This window comes from Ictidomys tridecemlineatus, chromosome 6 (assembly GCF_052094955.1).
Source record: "Ictidomys tridecemlineatus isolate mIctTri1 chromosome 6, mIctTri1.hap1, whole genome shotgun sequence".
NCBI classification, from domain to species: domain Eukaryota; kingdom Metazoa; phylum Chordata; class Mammalia; order Rodentia; family Sciuridae; genus Ictidomys; species Ictidomys tridecemlineatus.
The window spans coordinates 23,856,459-23,877,473 of NC_135482.1; the positions used below are offsets into that span (position 1 = coordinate 23,856,459).

Below are 21,015 nucleotides of genomic sequence, written 5' to 3' on the forward strand. Positions count from 1 at the left end.
TTTTGCTGAGGCTGGCTTTGAACTCGTGATTCTCCTGCTTCAGCCTTCTTAGCTGCTGGGATTACAGGCATGCACCACCATGCCTGATTTGGACTGGTAAAATCTTGATAGGGTTCAAAAATGAGTTTGGAAATTGCATATAGCTACATTTCTGTAGGAAACTATTTACCTTATTCTGAAGTTCTGAAGACTCGTGATATTTTTGTCTTCTTGTTGTGCTTTCCTAAGCTGTGTCACTATTCATCAGTCCAATCATATTGTCCTCTTTTTGTACTTTATTTCATGTTGGGAAGCACTAGCATTTCTCTTGTTGTGGACTTTTTCTATTACTTTTTTGCTTTAGACTAACTTGCTTTATAGCAGCCTTTTGTGAATCATCTTTTTTATTGGTTGGAGTATATAACATGTACATTGTCCTTCAGTGGAAAATTTCAGTGGTTCTAAAGGTATTCTGGTGGAGTTCAGAATTTTCTTGAGCCTTTGATAATAGTTTGGGTTTTTATCATATGCTAAACTGTGAACACATATCAAAAATTGGGCTGTTTCACAGCAACAAGGAAGGAGCCTGCTTCAGCACTGACTCAGGGAGCTCACTCAACTAGACAGCCATGGGGTCCTTTAGGTTCTGTTCCCAGAGAAGTTCACTGCACAACCACTGCAGCATGCGGTAGCCAAGGATTACAGGTGTAAATCCTGTTGTCTTATTATTACCTTTTCTAAGGTTCTTCTGATATTGTTTGTGGTTCACTTTGTGAAGATATCTGTAGGAAAGTTATAATCTGCAAGATAAGCCTGATCTGGATTTTTTAAACTAAAATTAGATTTTCTGCTTTTATGTCATTGTGAACGAATATATAATATATATATTATTTATTTTAATTGTAGATGAACACAATATCTTTATTTCATTTATTTATTTTTATGTTGTCCTTAGGATTGAACCTAGTGCCTCACGCATGTTAGGCGAGCACTCTACCACTGAACCACAACCCAGCCCCTGTAAATCTGTTAATCTTCTTATCATAAATCTGTAACTTCTCCCCTTGAATTCAGTCAGACTAGATCCATAAAACAGGATTTCCTGAATGATCAAGTTGTTTGAGTTATATCCACATTTGAATTAGCAAGTATATATATGGAATTTGCTTGTTTTGCTAATTACTTTACAGTCTTTTTTTGTAGCTCTCTGATGTAAGTTCACAAAATAACAGGCCATTTTCTTGATATTTCACTTTCATTACGATTTTGCATCTCTATCTAGTTTGGAGGGCCAGCTTGCAAGAAATATTAAAAGAAGTTCTTCAGAAAAAGGGAAAATAATATTTAGTATTAAGGTTTGCATCTGCAATGCCCCCTGCAAAAGTTCACATGTTGAAAGTGTGGTCCTCAATCCAGAATAAATCTTTATTGTGATCACAGGCTATCACAGCTTAAGTACATTCCAGAGAGAGTCATGAGTAGAAAATTTTGAGGTTTCTAGATTAAAAAGTCATTTTGATCTTTTTCTGTGTAATCTTTAGTGAATGACATGGCATTGTAGAATTGACTTAGAAGAAATTTTCATTAAGGTAGACTGAGAGAAACAGTCACTGCCACTAAAACATTTGAGTACTTAAAAGGTTTTTTTTTTTTTTTTAATGTTGGCTTAAGTAGGATGAAATTAGGTTAGAAGTAGATAGAACCTATAGAGTCTCAAAATAATGACAGATGACTTGGGGAAGGTCTATAAACCACTTCCAGAGTTGGTTTGAATTAGGAGAATTTTTCTTTTTAATATACTTTCTTTTTTGAAAAATAAGATAATATGTGTTCATTATAGAAAATAGCTAAGGAAATAAACATAATCTATTATCCCACCACATAGAAACAATCATTGTTAACATTTTGTTGTATTTTATTCCAGCCTTATTTGCTATGCACATATATCTTTTTCTTTGTGTTATTAATGTAATGGGACTCTTTGAAGAGGTAGCCTGGGTTTGAATACCTGTTCCACTACCTTGGGCAAGTTATTTAAATAAACTCTTGATGCCCTTGTTTCCTTTAAATTGAAATTATAAAATGTGTCTCTAGAGTTGACCAGGATTAAGTGAGCTAATATTTATGAAATATTTAGAACAATGCCTATGATTTACAAATGTTATCTGAGTAGTATTTTTAAATTAAATAAACAACCTACTTTTTTTTTTTTTTTCTTAAACCAGGGTTGAACCCAGGGGCACTCAACCTCAACCACTGAGCCACATCCCTAGCCCCTTTATCTATTTTATTTAGAAGCAGAGTCTTGCTGAGTTGCTGAGGACATTGCTAAATTGCTGAGGGTAGCTTTGAACTTGTAATCCTCCTGCCTCAGCCTCCTGAGTCACTGGGATTACAAGTGTGTGGTGGCAATTACCTGTAATCCCAGTGACTCCAGAGGCTGAGAGAGATGGATCAGAAGTTTAAGGCCAGTTTTCAGCAATTTAGCAAGACCCTATCTCAGAATAAAAAATAAGCTGGGCATGGTATTGTACACCTGTGATCCCAGTAACTTAGGAGGCTGAGGCAGGAGGATCACATATTCAAAGCCAGCCTCAGCAACTTAGCGAGACCCAGTGTTTGAGCGCCCCTGGGTTCAATCCCTGGCACCAAAAATTAATTAATTAATTAACTAATTAAAAATAAAAAAGCGCTGGGGATGTGGCTCAAAATACATGAACACGGGCTGGGGATGTGGCTCAAGCGGTAGTGCACTCGCCTGGCATGCATGCGGCCCGGGTTCGATCCCTAGCACCACATACAAATAAGGATGTGTGTCCGCCGAGGACTAAAAAATAAATATTAAAATTCTCTCTCTCTCTAAAAGAAAAAATACATGAATACACACATACAACACACACGCATATAATTTATTGTGAACTTTTTCTGTCATGTGGGTGTGTCATGAGTTATTTAAGTATTGCCTTTTATTTTTGGTTTTGTTCTTTTCATTTTCTCAAATAAATTACAAATTTATTTATTTATATTACAAATAAAGCTGTGGTCAGCATCTTTCCTGTACATAAGCATTTACCTATGTGTTCACATTTCCTTAAGGTAAATTCCTGTAAGTAAAATTATTACATATAGCATACATGTTTTACAGGTATTTTTTACACCTATTGTCAAATTGCCATTTAAGTTATATACCTCCAGCAGCTCAGGAGGCTGAGGCAGGAGGATCATGAGCTCAAAGCCAGCCTCAACAACTTAGTGAGGCACTAAGCAATTCAGTGAGACCCTGTCTCTAAAAAAAATACAAAGTAGGGCTGGGGATGTGGCTCAGTGGTTGAGTGCCCCTGAGTTCAATCCCTGATACCAAAAAAAAAAAAAAAGCTGTACCGGTTTATACTCAGGGTAAAAACATTAAGCAGTATATGAATGTTAGTTTTATTGTAACTTTACTAAAACTGACTATATTGTTTAAAAAATTAAAAAATAATCAGCCAATTTACCTAGTAAAGTTTCTCTTACTCGCTTTGTTTTTGTTTGGTGCTGTGTAGTAAACCCAGGGCCTCCAACATGCTTGATACTCTCTACCTCTGAGTAACACTTATCTTGTTTTAATTTGAATTTCTCAAACTGTTTTTGTTTACCACTTTAATTTTTTATAACCTCTTTTAATATCCTTTTTTCCAATTTCACATTGGATGTTTGACATTTTCTTTCTGATTTGTAGTGGTAGATGAGTCTTTTTCTGTATATTATAAAACTTGTTTGTTTCTTGTAGCCTTTAATCTTGTTTGCAGTGTTTTAGGACACATATTTCAAACTTTATATAATAAAATCCTTTAGCTTTATTTTTCTTTATTTTTTTACCTTTGATATTAAGCTTAAAAGTGACTGTTCATGTTTTGTGAATATCATTACATCTTATGAATATAAATATTCACCCACATTGTATCTGAGCATCTTTAATTTGTTTGGAATCTGTTAGTTGTATGACTTGGGAAGTGTAACTTGATTTTTTTTTTTAAACCAAAACCATTAGGCATTTACTAATTTATTGAAAACTTTATACTTTCCCCAGTGATTCAAAATGCTGGCCTTCTGTATACTTTGGCATATTTGAGGGGTTTTGTTCTACTTTATTGTTATACTTTTTTTTTTTTTTTTTGTACCTGGGATTGAGCCCAAGGGTACTTAAGTACTTAATCACTTAACCACATCCCCAGCCTCTTTTATATTTTATTTAGACACAGGGTCTCGTTACGTTGCTGAAGCTAGCTTTGAACTCGAAATCCTCCTGCCTCAGCCTCCTAAGCCACTGGGATTACAGGTGTGCGCCATTGTGCTGGGCTATTGTTATACTTTGTACCAGTTTTGATACCATTCTAATATTTGAGACTTATTAATATCTGGTAATGCCAGCCTTCCTGGCTGTTACGAGTTTTCAATTTTTTCTTGGATCAATTACCAGTAGATCCTTAGAATACATTGTCAAATTCTAAAGAGGAAACCCAATGGGATTTTGAATCAGATAGCATTTAATTAAATAATAGTTACTGTGCTAACAAGATTTGATTTGGTCATCTTGTAATGAATTATGTATGGTTTTTTAATTTGTTAAATTTATTTATGTCATCCTGTGGTTTGGATGGATTTGGTGTACAAGATTACAGTAATTATGATTTAATATCTTTGTTTCTAATTATTTTGACACAACTTTGATATTTGAATACTGAGTTTCTCCCAAAATGTAATACATTTTCATTATATTCTTCTTTTTTGTAACTTTTCCATTTTTCCCCAGTCTCCCTGTTTGTCTCACTGACTTTATTATGTTTAAGTAATTTTATTTTTTTGTCTTTTAATACCAGTGATAAAAAAAAAATTGAGTCAGTCTAATGCCAAGCAAAACAGAATATTCTAGACACTGCTGTTTGTACATTAACATTTTTACTTAGTTGGAATAAAAATGACTGACTTGAACCAGGAGTGGTGATACATGCCTGTATTCCCAGTGAAGGCTGAGGCAGGAGAATCGCCAATCCAAGGCCAGTCTCAATAACTTTACAAGGCTCTAAACAACTTAGCAAGACTGCCTCAAAATAAAAATAGCCGGTGACGTGGCTCAGTGGTTAGGCACTCCTGGATTTGATCTCCGGTAACAAAATAATAGTAATAATAAATTTTAAAAAAAATTTTAATAACCCAGTTGAAAATCTGTTGTAAATAAAATTCTTGGTGTGGAAATCTATAAGTTAAAATTTCTTACCCTTTATTTAACAACAGTAACAACAGAAGGGTTATTATACTAGCCTTACAGGTTATAAACAGTGTGTTTCTTGTCTTTATTTTAAAACTACCATAATGAATATAGACTGTCATTTCCTCATCTCCTGTCTTTTGGGCTGTAGCCTTGCTAGAATAAACATTTTTCAGATTTTATATATTGTGATATATACATTATCTTTTACTTGTACATTTTCTCTCTCTCCATGAGTTCTTCATTTCCTGTCTTAAGTGACCTAATAGATACATATATAAGCTTTGAATTGTGGCTCCTCAAATATTTTAACCTTCAGGTGTCTTGACAGTTATTTGAATAAAAGTATTTATTTCTTAAGCTGACTCACCAAGCTCACATAAAGCCCTTTGATAAGTGACAGCCTTGCTTTTCATAGCTACCTCCTCTGGGTAGTTAGTGGAGCCTGTCTCACCTGGATCAGTTCAGAGGGTTTCAGTGCTCTGTTAACAGTTGTGGCTTATTGGTCCAGGTCACTTCAACAACCCCCATTTCCTTCAGAGGATATAATGCAGCTCGTACAGGCTTCTTCATTCTTCACTGGGTTAGCGGATCATGATGCAGTTATCTTCAGACCTTACTATAGCAGCTGTCATGTGTCATGGTTTTACCTAGCTATGTCTGTCAATTATTGCTAGCAGACTTTCTTCAGCCTACATAGTATTATCAATTTTGCTCATTAGCTTTAGCTTTATTCCAGTGAAACCTCTTCCTCTTATCCTTTTCTCTGCAGCTGGATAATTGCCTTTTTTCCCTTCGAGCTGCAATTCTGTGTCTGTTCCCATCATTTCTTGTCTCCATAGGGTCATTGCTGTCTTGGATGATCTGATGAATTCTCTCTCCCACTTCTTTTCCATATAAATTTCTTGGCTTAGCTTCCTGCTTGATTCTACTGTTTGTCTCTTGAACTTTGATTCCTCCTTCTCTGTCATTAGCAATGTCATCACTGTCTCTTTCCTTTCTTCTCCATGTACTCAGCTTTTAGGCCAGATTTCTCACACTTCCCATCAAATAGCCTTTGGAATTAGATTGTTAAGCACTTATAACCAAAATAGTTGTGAATTGGGGGCTGTGTTTTAATATTTTAATATCATAAATTGTATATGTTAGGGGCTGGGATTGTGGCTCAGTGGTAGAGCGTTCACCCAGCACATGCGAGGTGCTGGGTTCAATCCTCAGCACCACATAAAAATAAAAAAATAAAATAAAGGTATTGTGCCCAACTATAACTAAAAAAATATATTTTTTAAAATTGTATATGTTATAGTGTATGGACTCAAACTGGAGTTAAAGATGGATGCAGAGACCTTCTTGTGTAGCAAGACCCTCTTGTGCAGCAAGACCCTCATGGATTTTGGACCATAGCTTCATGAGCCAGAGTGTCATGAGCATACTGAAAATTCAGAATCAGCCACTAGCATGTAATGCTAGTTCTGCATTTAATCAGCTCTAAAATAATTTTCACATTTATGATTAAGATATGTATTATAGTTGACAATCTGTCATAATTTAATTGGCCAAATATTTTCCTTCTGAGAAACACATAAAATAATGATATATCTGAACATTGATGATTCTTAGATTTGATGAAATACAGTAATGATAATAGTAAAAATTTTTGTAGATGCTTTATTTATATTACCTCATTTGATCCTTACACCATCTATAGGAAGTAGTGATGTTGAGTTGAAATGAAAGCATAGAGAAGTTCAGTGAGTGAGTATTGGAGTTGAAATTTTAACCCAAATAACAAAGTTGCTCTAGAGCTGCCATGTTAACCCTCCTCCCACAGTATGCCTCTCATAATAGTTTCTCCCACCTCTTTAAGGCATCGTTGGCTTCACTGTATGACCGATGACCCTCCAACAACAAAACCACCTACTGCTCGAAAATTCATTTGGACAAACCATAAGTTCAACGTGAGTGGCACTTCAGAACAGTATGTACCTTATTCCACCACCAGAAAGAAGATTCAGGAATGGGTCCCACCTTCAACACATCACAAGTAAAGACAGTGAAAATCGGTTTCAACATGTAACATATGGGACTTTTCATTAATTTGTACTTCCCCTGCTTATCATTAACTTGAATAAAATTGTTTGATCAAGTAGTGTCTTTTGTGCCTTTTTGCTCTTAACTCTGTCATTCATTTCTTAACTTTGTCATTCATGAACTGCAAAATAGGAGCTTACCAGCGTAGGTAATTAAAGTAGATGTCAGATAGGTGGCTGCCTGGTATAGAGTTTCCCATTTTCTGGAAACAGCTCCAGTGGTTGTGTTTGTGCTTTGTTATTTACTTAGTCATTACCTTTACTGCATTGCTGGCTGACAGAGGAAGACTGACACCCAAGCTGAGCCAAGCAGATTTTCTCATGGAAATTTAAAACTTAAATGGAGAGACACAAAGACAGAGACGTTAGAACTGTATGGCTTTTTTTGTTTGTTTGTTTGTTTTTTTAAAGATCTGTATGGCTTTTATTGTAGCTCTCTAAGGAGAAGGTCATCAGACATTTCCTCTTTCCTAGGTTTGAGTTCTTTAACATTTTATTTTAATCTGTGAATTATCTCTGGCTCCAGTCCAATATATTCTTATTTCTTTGAGGGAGAAATCCAGGCATCAGTCATTTTTAACTGCCCACCCATTTGCAGCTAAGGTTGTGAACTACTAAACTGAAGAAGTCAACATCCAAAAGCAGTTCAGAAACTCTTCCTTAGTCTTAAGAAGTAATAGTTGCTCACAGCCTTATCCATACTATGTATCCCATACTCAGCTGGATCAGGCTGAATTGTATCTCAGGAGATACTGTATTCATTGTGCTGTTTTGGGCAGCTGTCTGTAATTTGCTGTTGGCTAATGTAACATAGAACCAGAAACTAAAAGGCAGCCAGACTGTGCTGGATTGAGATTTCACATGCTCTGTTAATCTACCATTTTACCAACTCCTTTGTCAAGGCCCAAAACATTGTTTTGTAATGTCACTAGAAATAAATTGACAAGACAAACTTGTGAATAATTAGAAGTTCTTAACTCTTGATTCAAGGACTACTATAGTAATAAATATAGATACTACTATAATAATAGGTATAGCCCTTCCACCCAGCCACTTTCTCAAGTGATGTGTATTTGGAAAATGGAAATATTCCCATTTTTTAGTTAGAACTAATTTGGGGGTGGGATTGAAAGTACTGTGGCCAACTGGTCAGAACAGAGGCTTAAGGGAGATGAGTAGAGTTTGAACCCCATTTTGCCTGATGGTACAGTGAACACGTACTGTCTCACAGTTTATTTTCTCAGAGTAGATGTCATGGACATCCTTTGCAGAATCCGAACATTGGCTCCCTGCTCTGAGGAGTAAGTGTCCCTGTGGTAGAAGGGCCAAAAGCAAGCCAGGGAAATGTTCCCTCCTCTTGTGGTTTGGATACAGCTTGAGGGTGTCCCCCAAGGGTTTTTGTGTTAAATTTGAATCTCCATTGTTAAGTATTAAGAGAGTGGAAACTTACTGTGATTTTGATGTCTAGAGGTCGGAGTCTTTAGGAGGTGATTAGGAGTTAATAAGGCCATCAGGGTGGAACCCTATGATTGTATCTGGTTGCTTTATAAGGAGGAGGAAAGAGGCTAAAAAGTATCTGTCTGCAAGCTTCTTGGCTATCACTGTGTAATGCCCTCCACTACCAAACATGAACAACGCTGCAAGAAGCCAGCAACAGATGCTGTCCATCTACCTTGAACTAGAGCTGTGAGCCAAAGTAAACTTATTTGCTTTATAAAGTTACTCAGCAAAGAATTGACTAATATGCCTTGCTATCAAAGAATAAGTGAAAAGGCAATGTATCTTTGAGATAATTATAGAAATCAGTAGAACCATCAAAGGGTAGACAAATACAAATGTGGTAATTCCTATTATATTCTCACATGTACAGTGTACTTCCAGGTGATTAATGGGAAAGATTGGTAGGTCGTGGAGAATGGCAGTGGTCTGCAGTGAAACCTAATCTTGAGATGACCAGGATTAAAGCTGCTATTGCTGAAATGGTCTTTTGAAACAAATTAATACAGCCTCTGACATTCTATACGTTAAGTCTTGATCTACTTCATGTTTTATCCAGTTTGGTTTGTACAGTTCACCAGCTGTTGTTTGTTTTTACCTGACAGGGACAGAAATACAAATCTGACCCAAGATTTGTTACATGAGGATATTTAATGCCTCCCCAAATAATGAGGTGTCACATTAGTTCATTACACTGATACAGAGCAACAAATCCCGGATACCCCAGGATATAGGCATGCCAAAAGCTGGGATCTGAATCTCATGGAAATAGATAACTTGACTTCTTGGTGAAATTCTGAGGGATTCAGGGGTCTAGGACATATTGAGATAGCCCCTTCCATGGTCAGGATAAACTGCTGCACCTAACCCTTCTATAACCAGGAAAGGCACAACACCTTGTGCTACCCTGGAGTTTTCAAGACAGACAATAGCATACAGGTGTTTCCCTGGGAACCTGGGCCTCCCACATGCTGAGCTACATCCTCAGTCACATATAGGTGCTTTTATTCATTTACCAGTGGACCCAAAAAGCTGGCAGAGTAAATCATCCCTTTATGTGACCTGGCAGTCCAAGCCGCTTTGTTACTCAGCTCTCTCCAAGTATCTGGTATTTACTGAAGTTAGAGATAAATCTGTAGGGGATACAAGGGAAGCTCACAGGACTTGGGAGCAGGGCCATACTTGCTTCAAGATTACTATTCTTTTTTTTTTTTTAATATTTTTCCCTTAGTTGTTGATAGATCTTTATTTTATTTATTTATATGTGGTGCTGAGAATCGAACACAGTGCCTCACACCTGCAAGGCAAGTGTGCTACCACTGAGCCACAGTCCCAGCCCAAGATTACTATTCTTTTGAGAAAAAATGCCAATTCACTACTAGGGATGTTGGAGATGATGGGATACCAGGTGCTCTCTAATTCAGTTGCTTAGAGTCAACCATTTCCAGTAGCACTCCATCACTTGACTGATAGACAGGAGCACAAAGGCACATTTAGTGTCAGCAGGTTCTGCCCACTCTGTCCATGCCTTTGACTCCCCTATACCTATACCTTGCCGTTCCTTTGCCATTGTGGTAAGTTACTATCCAATTAACTGAAAATTAAAAAGGCAAGCCTGGCTTGTAGACATTAGACAGTGTGTAGGACCAGCTACAAGTATATTATTGTGTATCACAGTCCCCTTCAAGTCCTTGTCTTAAAGGACAGCAGAGGACAAACACAAACATCTCAGGATTTTAAGTAATACGTTTTTTTTTTTTTTTTTGTACTGGGACTTGGAATCCAGGGACATTTTACCATTGAGTCAACTTTTTTTTTTTAATTTTGATACAGAGTATCTCTAAATTCCTTAGGCCTTGTTAAATTGCTGAGGCTGGCCTCAAATGTAAATCCTCCTGCCTCAGCCTCCCGAGTTGCTAGAATTACAGAAATGTACCACCATACCCTGCTCTAAGCAATATCTTTTATCTGTACATTGACTTGAAGGAAACATGACCTGAGGTCAGGATCTATAATCACTTGCTAGTTAGAGACTTGAAGAAAGCAACATTGAAGATTACTATAAAAGTTTGGGAAGCACTTAAAAAATGAACCTTCAGAATTAAACCTATCATCCTATAACTCAGCCAGGTACTTACTGAGACCACCTCCGGAGAGCAAACCCTATCTCAGTATCTGCTTCTGGGGGTTCCCAACATAAACTAAGCCCAGTGGTGAAGGGACAGCAGGTTCATTTCATTGGATATTTTCCATTTGGAAGGGAGTGGTGATCTGTTTCCATGAGAATAGGTGCTTATTCTGAATTTAGATCTATGAAATTTCCTTATCATGTGTTGGCCAAGATCAGCATTTATGGGCTAACTATGCCTGCTGCATTGTCATCGCCACAGGACAGTGCCCTTGGCCACAAAACATACTTCACAGATAAAAGGCAGTTGTTGAGTCCTGACCTGCTCACGTTGGAGGCATGCCCTGGGATCTCCAGACGTCTTTCTCATTTCTCCCTCTGTTGCTCATGATGTGATGCTAGCCTCTTTCCATTCTTTAAAATGCCGGGTTCAGTCTTGTCCTGGGGCTTTGTCCTTGCTTTTCTTTCTGCCTGGCCTAGTAACATTTGTGTTGCTCCCTCATTTCTATTACTGATGTCTCACTTTACAGTTACATCTCCTCAGCAGGATATTCTGTGTCTATTTAGTCTAAAGCAGCCCCTGTTCTTTTTAAAAAAAAAATTTTTTTTAAGGAGGAACAACAACAAAAAAAAAAAACCAAGAATACCTGGGAATATCTGTGTATTCAATATTTACTGAACACTAGTCACTATCCACAATATACACCATAGAAATAGACAATGAAGTAGAGAAGTATTGATCAAATGTAATCATTTTATTAGAGGTGAGATAATGACTAGAATGAAACAACAACAGCACTTAACAACAAATTCTGAAACTTCAGAAAGTAAAAGCTCTGTGGGGAATAATATTAAAGCATGCAGATAGTTATACATAGGAAATGTAAAGTTACATTGTCAGTTTTTAATAGGAGAAAAAAAAAACAAACACTAATTACCATGTTGGCATGTTGTATTTCCCAAAAGATGGTGACCTCCATACCTTCATCTTGCTCCAAGTCATACTTCTGTGTATAGAGAAGTCCTATTTATGATGCTGTCCTCTAACACAACTTAATCAGGCACTGGTACCAAGTGTCTGTGAGTATGAAATGCACTTAAGACCAAAGTGGGCAGTAATCCAACCATATCCGTCAGCTCTGGCTCCAGGAGGGTGATGTCTGTGTGTGTTACTAAGATTTATGAATATAAAGGAAATACAGGAATGACACGTGGTGGTAGATTTTTTTTTTTTTTTAATCCTTTGGAAAGAACAGTCCTCCTGTCCTGGAGAGGAGATAGGCAGGGGCTACTATGTCGCACATTTCTCAGGAGTATGATGTGAAAGGTCTCCTGGAGTGGGACAGCATACTAGTTCTGGGTCACCCACCCACTGGCTGTGTCGGCTGTGTCAGAGGACTCCTGGCTCCTGGAAAGCATGTGCAGGATTTCTGTTCATGCTTGCCCTTGCTTCTGGCCGTAGAACCCTGGCTTCCCTTGGGGACCATCCTTCCCCTACTTGCAGGCCAGTGGGTCAGTGGATTTGATTACAGCCACTAGTTCTCAGAGTGCCATATGCCACTCACTTCAGTGATGGGTCCAAGAGAGAAAAGTGACGTAACACAGGCCAGTGAAACTCAAGTCTAGGAGTTTAGTTGGAAACACTGGAAAATAGAAGTTCTCATTCCACGAAACTTGAAAAGTGGAGGATATGTACCTTGTGCCACTGGGAGCCACTGTAGCCTGAAAAAAAAAATGTAAGGAGAAGCGGAGCCAAGAGAAGGAGCAAGACAGATTCCATCGCGGCTCCACATGTGCCTGAAGCTACACTCCACTCAGACTCTTCAGGAATACAAGTCTCACTTTTTTTCTTCTAAATCTAGATTGTCTTAGGCTTTTCTCATTTGCCACCAAATGTCCTCACTAATATAAAATCCTATGACTTTGTTAATTCTCCTCTAGTAATGAAGTTTGTTACTGGCATTTACTTATTAGATATAATTCCTATTAAATACAGTCCTAATTATGAATATGGAAATATTATGAACCAGAAATGTTTGTCAGGATCTATCACTGTAAGCTAATATATTGCTTTATCTTAATAACTCAAAGTGTTATGTTGAAGTGAATGCATATAATCCATGAAGTCTCTGCATATACATTGGAAGATTTATCCAGGTCTTTAAAATTCCCATGTATGATGATTCTACCAATGTTTCTAGTTACAGAGAGGTCTACAGATTTGGCTGCTTATAGCATGTCTTGGAAATTTGAGCCACAATAAAAACTGAAAAAAAAATGGTGGTCAATTCTTTGTCATTAAATAAGGCTAAGCACTAACACCACATTTTAGGTGATTTATGATACTCTTTCAAAGCAATAAAAAAGGGGGAAAATTATGCACAAGCAAAGTTGTGTCCTAATTTGAAATTTTAATATTAAGTTACCATGAAAAACCATTTTCTCACTTATAAAAGCTGTCTCTTTACAGTTGGCATTGATGAACTTGTGATACTAAGAATTTCATCTGGGGCAGAGGCTGTGGCTCAGCCATGGAGCACTTGCCTGGCCTGTGTGAGGCACTGGGTTTGATTGATTCTCAGCACCATATATAAATAAATAAAGGTCTATCAATAACTAAAAAAATAAAAAATAAAATAAAAAGAATTTTATCTAAGGAAGCACAAATAACTAGAACCATTAGCTCTAACTTGAGCTGGGTAGAAAAACAAAAACAACTCACAGAAGTCAGCCATATGAAAGTCATCCAAGCAAAATTCGCACATTTCACAAGTACTAACTAATAAAGCTATACTCACCCAGAGCTAAAGGAGGATAACACCCTTGGGGGACAGGACTGGTCTTCAGAATCTGGGAGAGCATCTATAGTTAGAAAAAGCATATATAAAAGCATAATTTTGCATTGAGAAAATAAACAAAACAACCCACATGATTATCAAACTACAGAAACAAAATTTAGTAAAATTCTTGGCTGTTAGGACATATGAATTGAAAAAGATTTGAGAATCATGATTGACTGCTAACAGTTATGAGGTTTCTTTTGGGATGATAGACATGTTCTGGAATCGGTAATGATGGTTGTACAACATTTTGAAGATACTAAAAACAACCATGAAGTAGTTTGAAAGGTGAACTTTATGCTCATGATATTTATCTCAATTTAAAAAAAAATATTTTATTTTATTTTTTAAAGAGAGAGAGAGAGAGAGAATTTATTTATTTATTTAGTTAGTTAGTTAGTTTTCAGCGGACACAACATCTTTGTTTGTATGTGGTGCTGAGGATCGAACCTGGGCTGCATGCATGCCAAGCGAGCGTGCTACCGCTTGAGCCACATCCCCAGCCCTAAAAAAAAATATTTTAAAAACTCATTTCTAATTGATTATTGGCAGTAATCCTCTTGCAACACTTCTGTCCCCTGGGTGAGCATTATACATATGATTATTCTGTTCCTCTCTCTCTCTCTCTCAAACTGTCGGTGGACCGTTATTTTGTTTATTAATTTATTTATATGCGGTGTTTTGAGAATTGAACCCAGTGCCTCACACATGCTAGGCAAACGTTCTGCCACTGAGCCACAACCCTAGCCCCCCCCTCTCTTTTTTTTTTGCTTATTATAGATTGATTGAGCCTCCTTCTTCTTTCTTCTACAAATTAATTACCTGAAGGTAAGTGCAGTATGGCTTGTGGGGTGGGTAAGACATGGAGTAAGGGGGTGGGGGAGGTGGGAGGGAAAATGGTGTTGACCGATTTCTAAACATCATAAAACGACCCAAATACAGAGGGCTAGAAGAATCCTCTGACTAGAATGGCCTGAGATTGGGTTTTGATGTCTGTGGTTTGGGGAAAACCTCAGAAGCCATGGCTGTAAAGAAACCTGATCTTCGGGCTGGGGCTGTAGCTCAGTGGTAAAGCACTTGCCTAACATGGGTGAGGCACTGGGTTCAGTCCTCAGAACCACATAAAAAAATAAAGTTATAAAAATTAAAAAAATCTGATCTTAATTTTCATTAAATAATAAAACATTTTAATAACGTACATAACAGACTATAATCAGCTTTGCAAAGTTTAGATTGTTTCTAAGTTCAATAACATTATCAAGGGCTCTGGTTTCCTATCTTTCCATAGTTATAAAACAGCCACCACAGTTCCAGAGGTCATTATCAGTTATTGACCAGGGGTCATTATTTTTTAATTTTTTTATGTGGATGTAGCTGTCTTATAGCCCTTCTTGAGAGTACAGAAACCTTTCTAGAAACTTTCAGCAGACTTCCTCTTATGTTCTCATTGGCCAGAATTATATCAGATGCCCACATCTAAATCAACCACTGGGCCGGAATCATGAGACACCATATTTGACTTTTAATCAAGAGTCATCCATAGAGCTAGAGAAGGAATTGGCCTTGTTAGAAGACATAAATGGGGAACAAAATTAAAGTTTTGTTAGCAAAGGCTGGAGGAGTGAAGCTGGGTAGCTAATGTCTTTGATAAAAAACCCTAATCTGAGCTTGGTGGTACACAACTGGCTATATGGTATTGTGAGTAATATTCCTCAGAGGGTGAGAATGGCCTTGTTTCCTGAAAAAATAACTGTCTTACTGAGACTTTATTTAAAAATGTAGAGCTCTTGGGGCTGGGACTGAGGCTCGGGTTCAGCAGTAGAGCGCTCGCCTGGCAGATGCAAGGCACTGGGTTCGATCCTCAGCACCACACACAAAAAAAATAAATAAAATAAAGATATTATGTCCAACTACACCTAAAAAATATTTCTAATTGATTTTATCATTTTTTTAAATACATGACAGCAGTGGAATGCATTATAATTCTTATTACATATATAGAGCACAATTATGTCCAACTACAACTAAAAAATATATTAAAAAAAAATGTAGAGCTCTTGCCAGGCACGATGGCGCGAGCCTGGAATCCCAGTGGCTCGGGAGGCTGAGACAGGAGGATCACAAGTTCAAAACCAGCCTCAGCAACTTAGGGAAGCACTAAGCAATTCAGTGAGACCTTGTTTCTAAAAATAGGGCTGGGGATGTGGCTCAGTGGTTGAGTGCTCCTGAGTTCAATTCCCGGTACAAAAAAAAAACAAAAAACTTCAGAGCTCTTTTGACAAACCCCTCCTATGTAGAATTATGTATACCTCAGGTGACCTCCCTTGCTTAGGTGGGCCTTACTATATAATCCCCAAAAAGATTGTTATGTTAGGATGCAGCTTACCCATATAGACTGACCTAAATTTCTCAGGTTGAGAAATGAGATAGACACTAATATTTGTCACATAACTGCCATTGCCCCAGTTCCCTTACTATCTCTATACACCCAGTTCCCACAGCCTCGTTAAACCCTTAAGTAATTTTCCACTGGTGAAGAAGAGCTAAGATTTCATTCTCACATTTTGCTAGTGGTCACTTAGCACACTTCTACTTTTGATTGAATAATGGCCGCTTTGCCTTTATTTCTTGCTTGTTTGCTCACTGAGTTGTATGTTGAGATTTTAGGGGCCTAGAATTGGCATTTGTCTCATTTTACACATTGTAATTGTGTCTATTCTGTTTTTGGAGAACATTTTATTTTTTTAAGTTTTAAATTCTTATTTGTCCTTTTTAGTTACATATCACAGAATATATTTTTACATACATACATACATGGATTATAACTTCCCATTCTTGTGGTTGTACCTAATATGGAATTACATTGCTCATGTGTTCATATAGGCATATAGGAAAGTAATGTCCAATTCAATTCTACTATCTTTCTTGCTTTTTTTAAAAAAAATATTTTATTAGTTGTTGGTGGACCTTTATTTTTATGTGGTGCTGAGAATCAAACCCAGTACCTCGCATATGCTAGGCAAGCACTCTACCACTAAGCCACAACCCCAGCCCTCATTCTACTATCTTTCTATTCTCATCCCCATGCTTCCCTTCATTCCCCTCATCTAATCCAAAGTACTTCTAACAGCCTGCCCCCGCCTGTTGTGTGTTAGCATCCACATATCAGAGAAAACATTTGGCCTTTGGTTTTGGGGGGATTGGCTTATTTCACTCAGCATGATAATATCCAGTTCAATCTATTCATCAGCAAATGCCATAATCTCATTTCTCTTTATGGCTGAGTAGTATTCCGTTGTGTATCTATACCACATTTTCTTTAGCTGTTCATCTGTTGAAGGGCACCTAGGTTGGTTCCATAGCTTAGCTTTTGTAAATTAAGCTGCTATAAACATTGATGTGGCCGCATCAGTATGATACGTTGATCTTAAGGCCTTTGGTATATGCTGAGCAGTGGGAAACCTGGGTCAAATAGTGGTTCCACTCCAAGTTTTCTGAGGAATCTCCATACTGCTTTCCAGGGTGGTTGCACCAATTTGCAGTCCTACCAGCAATGTATGAGTGTACCTTTTCCCCACATCCTCACCAACATTATTGTTACTTGTATTTTTGATAATTGCCATTCTGACTGAAGTGAGATAAAATCTCATTTCTCTAATTGCTAGCAATGTTGAACATTTCTTCATATATTTGTTGACCAATCATTTCTTCTTCTGTGAAGTGTCTATTCAGTTCCTTTGCCCATTTACTGATTGGGTTATTTGTTATTATTATGTTTTGTTGTTTTTTTCTTGCAATGTTGGGGGTCAAACCCAGGTCTTCACACATGTCAAACAAACTCTCTAACCCTAAACTATATCTTCAACCCCAAAGAATGTTTTTTTTTTTTTTTTTTTTTTTTTTTTTTTTTTTTAAAGAGAGAGTGAGAGAGAGGGGGGCACAGAGAGAGAGAAAGAGAATTTTAACATTTATTTATTTTTTCTTAATTCTCGGCGGACACAACATCACTGTTGGTATGCGGTGCTGCTGGGGATCGAACCCGGGCCGCACGCATGCTAGGCGAGCGCGCTACCGCTTGAGCCACATCCCCAGCCCCCCCCAAAGAATGTTTTAAAATTAGAAAGTTAACTTGTTTAATCAACTCTATAGCACATTTACATAATTTGTGATTCAATAATTATTTTTATAGCTCTCAATTTTTTAAATATTTATTATTTTTTAGTTTTCGGTGGACACAACATCTTTGTTTGTATGTGGTGCTGAGGATTGAACCCAGGCCTCATGCATGCCAGGCGAGCGCGCTCCCGCTTGAGCCACATCCCCAGCCCTATAGCTCTCAATTTTTAGACATATATCTTATTAGCAAACCTCCTGCACAGCCTTGTTCTTCCCTCCTGCATTGTTGAGTCAGGAAAAAAAGATGACAGTGTGGAAGGAAACATGACTATGAAGTTGGAATGACCTAGGTCAACTGGATCTTGTCATCTCCTAGGAGGAACTCACCTGCGACAGAGGGATAATTAAATCCTCCTCAGAGTCATTAGCAGGAAAAGTCTCTGACGTTTGGTAGACATTGTTATTAATATTTTCATACCTTAGTTTTCTTGCTGAAAACATAGGAGAAGATCCAAAAGCTTAATAAAAATTAAAAATAATCATTAAGTTTACTGATGTGGAGTTCCTGAAAGCATGATCAACTTTAGGCCTATTTACTATTATTTATTTTAAATGAATAGATCATATAAATAACTAGTTCAGCTGAACTTTACACTAAATGTCAATATTATAGATCACCGTGACTTAAAGATATTTTGAAATGATTTTGTAGAAAATTCCTTTAAGTTTTAAAATTTTTTTTTGTAGTTGTAGGTGAATAGCATGACTTTATTTGTTCATTCATACGTGGTGTTAAGGATCAAACCCAGTGCCTCACACATGCCAAGCAAGCGCTCTGCCACTGAACTACAACCCCAGCCTCCCTTAAATTTTAATAGAAACTCAATTTTAAATTATTTGCTGATTTTAAAAGTTCTTAAAAATTTAATGGTTATATTTGGAAAAATTTAAAATATAGCTATGATTATTAACTTTTTTCTTTGTTGTACCCTTCTTTCATTTGTCAGAAAAGTGGGATCTGATATTTTCAGCAATTTTCAGCTAATCTCTTAACTTCTGTGCTAGCTAATTATATATGATTTAGGAAGATCATATCAAATTCACAGTACATTCCAGACAGTTCTGAATTCTGTAGTGTTCTACCTTTGCCATGACAAAAATAGACAAACTAATGATAGTAGCAGGTTATGAAATTTACTCTCATCACTGATTCAATAAATGTGAGGGGCATTTGTTGTCTGCTTAACACCACTTTTTTTTTTTTTCCTTTTTGAAAGTAACATCTGGGGGCTGAGGTTGTGGCTCAGCGATAAAGCACTCACCTAGCATATGTAAGGCCCTGGGTTTGATCCTCAGCACCACATAAATAAACAAACAAACAAATAAATAAATAAATAAATAAATAAATAAATAAATGTACTAGCAACTACAACTAAAAAAGAAAGAAAGTAACATCAGGGGTGGGGGTATAGTTCAGGGGTACAGCAATTGCCTAGCATGTATAAGATCCCAGGTTCAATCTACTGTACAAAATAAATAAATAATAAATAAGTTGCATAAACAAGAAAAGTCTTTTGAGGGGCTGCTTCTTTCCATACCAGCCCTACTAATCAGAATATACCACCTCCCGTGCTTGTACCAGAGGCGAGCATACGAGCCCACCTGACTGATCCTAGCAGCATTCTCCTGACCCTAACAAGGTGCCCAGGAGTAGGCACATATGTATTCCATGCTAGGTTGATCAAATTCTTCCTTAGGTTTTTTTCCAAGAAAAACTAGCAGAGAAAATGTTCCTTGCTCCCAGGGCCACAGAACTACAAACAGCTCCAGGGGTGTGGTGACCATGTTTTTAGCTTCAGAAAAAGATTGAGGTAATAAAAGTAATGTTCTTAGAAAAGGAAAGAGAGACCTGGTTTCTAGTTTTCTGAGGTCCTCAGAGCTACCCTGATTCTTGGATGTCTTCTTTTGAATTTTTGATTGACTCCTTCCCCACAAACCACCCCCTCTTTTGTTTTTTCTCCCCCTCAGTTAAGTTTCTTTCATTGTAGTAAAAACAACCCTGACTATTGCCATAGGACATTAGTATTCTTGAGTTGGTACTTGGCCATCAGTGCTTTCCAAATTTATAAGGAAGGCAATGGAAAGGAGTCATTTTCATTCTTATGAGGTATGAATATTAGCATCTTATTGGATATTATGTGGCTTTATAGAAATAAATGTTATTTGTCATTAGATTAAAGGGATTTATTTAATAGCCTTCTTTGACCTTTAGTTATTTACAAATGAAATGATTTTATTTGGCTGTGGCTGTGGCTCCAAACCTGGACTTCAAGCATTTTGATTTAGAGTCATTGTTATGAGGCCTCTTTTGACCCAGCTCACCCCTTTGCTTTTGTTTTATCTTCACAGTGTCCTAACAGCAAGGTCAGCCTACAATCACCAGTTCTGGCCTGACAACCAGTAGCTAGACCATGTTACTTTCCACTGTGTTTTGGTGGATGTTTTGCTTCTACTCATGGAGCTTGTATCACTTGATTTCTTTTCAGCGGTTGCTAGGATACACCATCTGCATCCATTCATCCTTTAGAATTACAGCCAACTTGAGCTCTTCCTGATTTCTCAGAATTGCAAAAGCAGAGGCAATGTCAGATTTTGTAAAGGGTCACTAGGAATGTAGCTGGGGACGAGGGGAGGGCAACCATGAGCTCTGTAATTCAAATGTCAGTTGGGATCTTCCTGTTCCTTTAAATTTAGATAAAATTGATTCAAGCTGTCCTCTCTCCTTCACATTTGAAGCAAGTTCAATATCTATCCAAAGATTCAGGAACAGATAGAGCAGTTCTTTTAGATTAATCTTTGACTCCATACTTGCATTGTGTGTGTGTGTATGTGTGTTGCTGAGGACTGAACTCAGGACCTTGAAAATAGCAGACAAGTACTCTACCACTGAGCATATCCCTTGCTTCCATATTCCCGTTTCTGCCAAATTAACTCACTCAACAGAATGTTACTAGAGTCCCATGTATGTTTCCCATTTCTACCCTACGTCAACCCACATGTAGAGCTCAGCCCCTTCCCATCATTTCTATAAAAAATTACTCACAGCTGGGTGTGGTG

At 37.4% G+C, this 21,015-nt stretch overlaps 1 protein-coding gene and 1 pseudogene across 3 annotated transcripts in view; one reads left to right on the forward strand and one right to left on the reverse strand.

Moving 5' to 3' along the window:
* Ndufa12 (NADH:ubiquinone oxidoreductase subunit A12) overlaps window positions 1–21,015 on the forward strand; it is a 58,919-nt gene that overhangs the window by 25,655 nt on the left and 12,249 nt on the right. The window contains exon 5 of one of the 3 annotated variants that reach the window (XR_013440387.1): window positions 7,095–7,158. The exons of 1 other annotated variant lie outside the window; for it this stretch is intronic. Coding sequence is in view for 1 of the 2 variants with exons in the window: in XM_078052989.1 (XP_077909115.1) it covers window positions 7,095–7,275 (181 nt within the window). In the remaining variant the exon portion in view is untranslated. Of the gene's footprint in view, window positions 1–7,094; window positions 7,374–21,015 lie in introns of those variants that run through there. One more of the 3 variants, XM_078052989.1, reaches the window with a different exon arrangement.
* Window positions 253–3,542, reverse strand: LOC144378418 (serine/threonine-protein kinase VRK2 pseudogene; annotated as a pseudogene).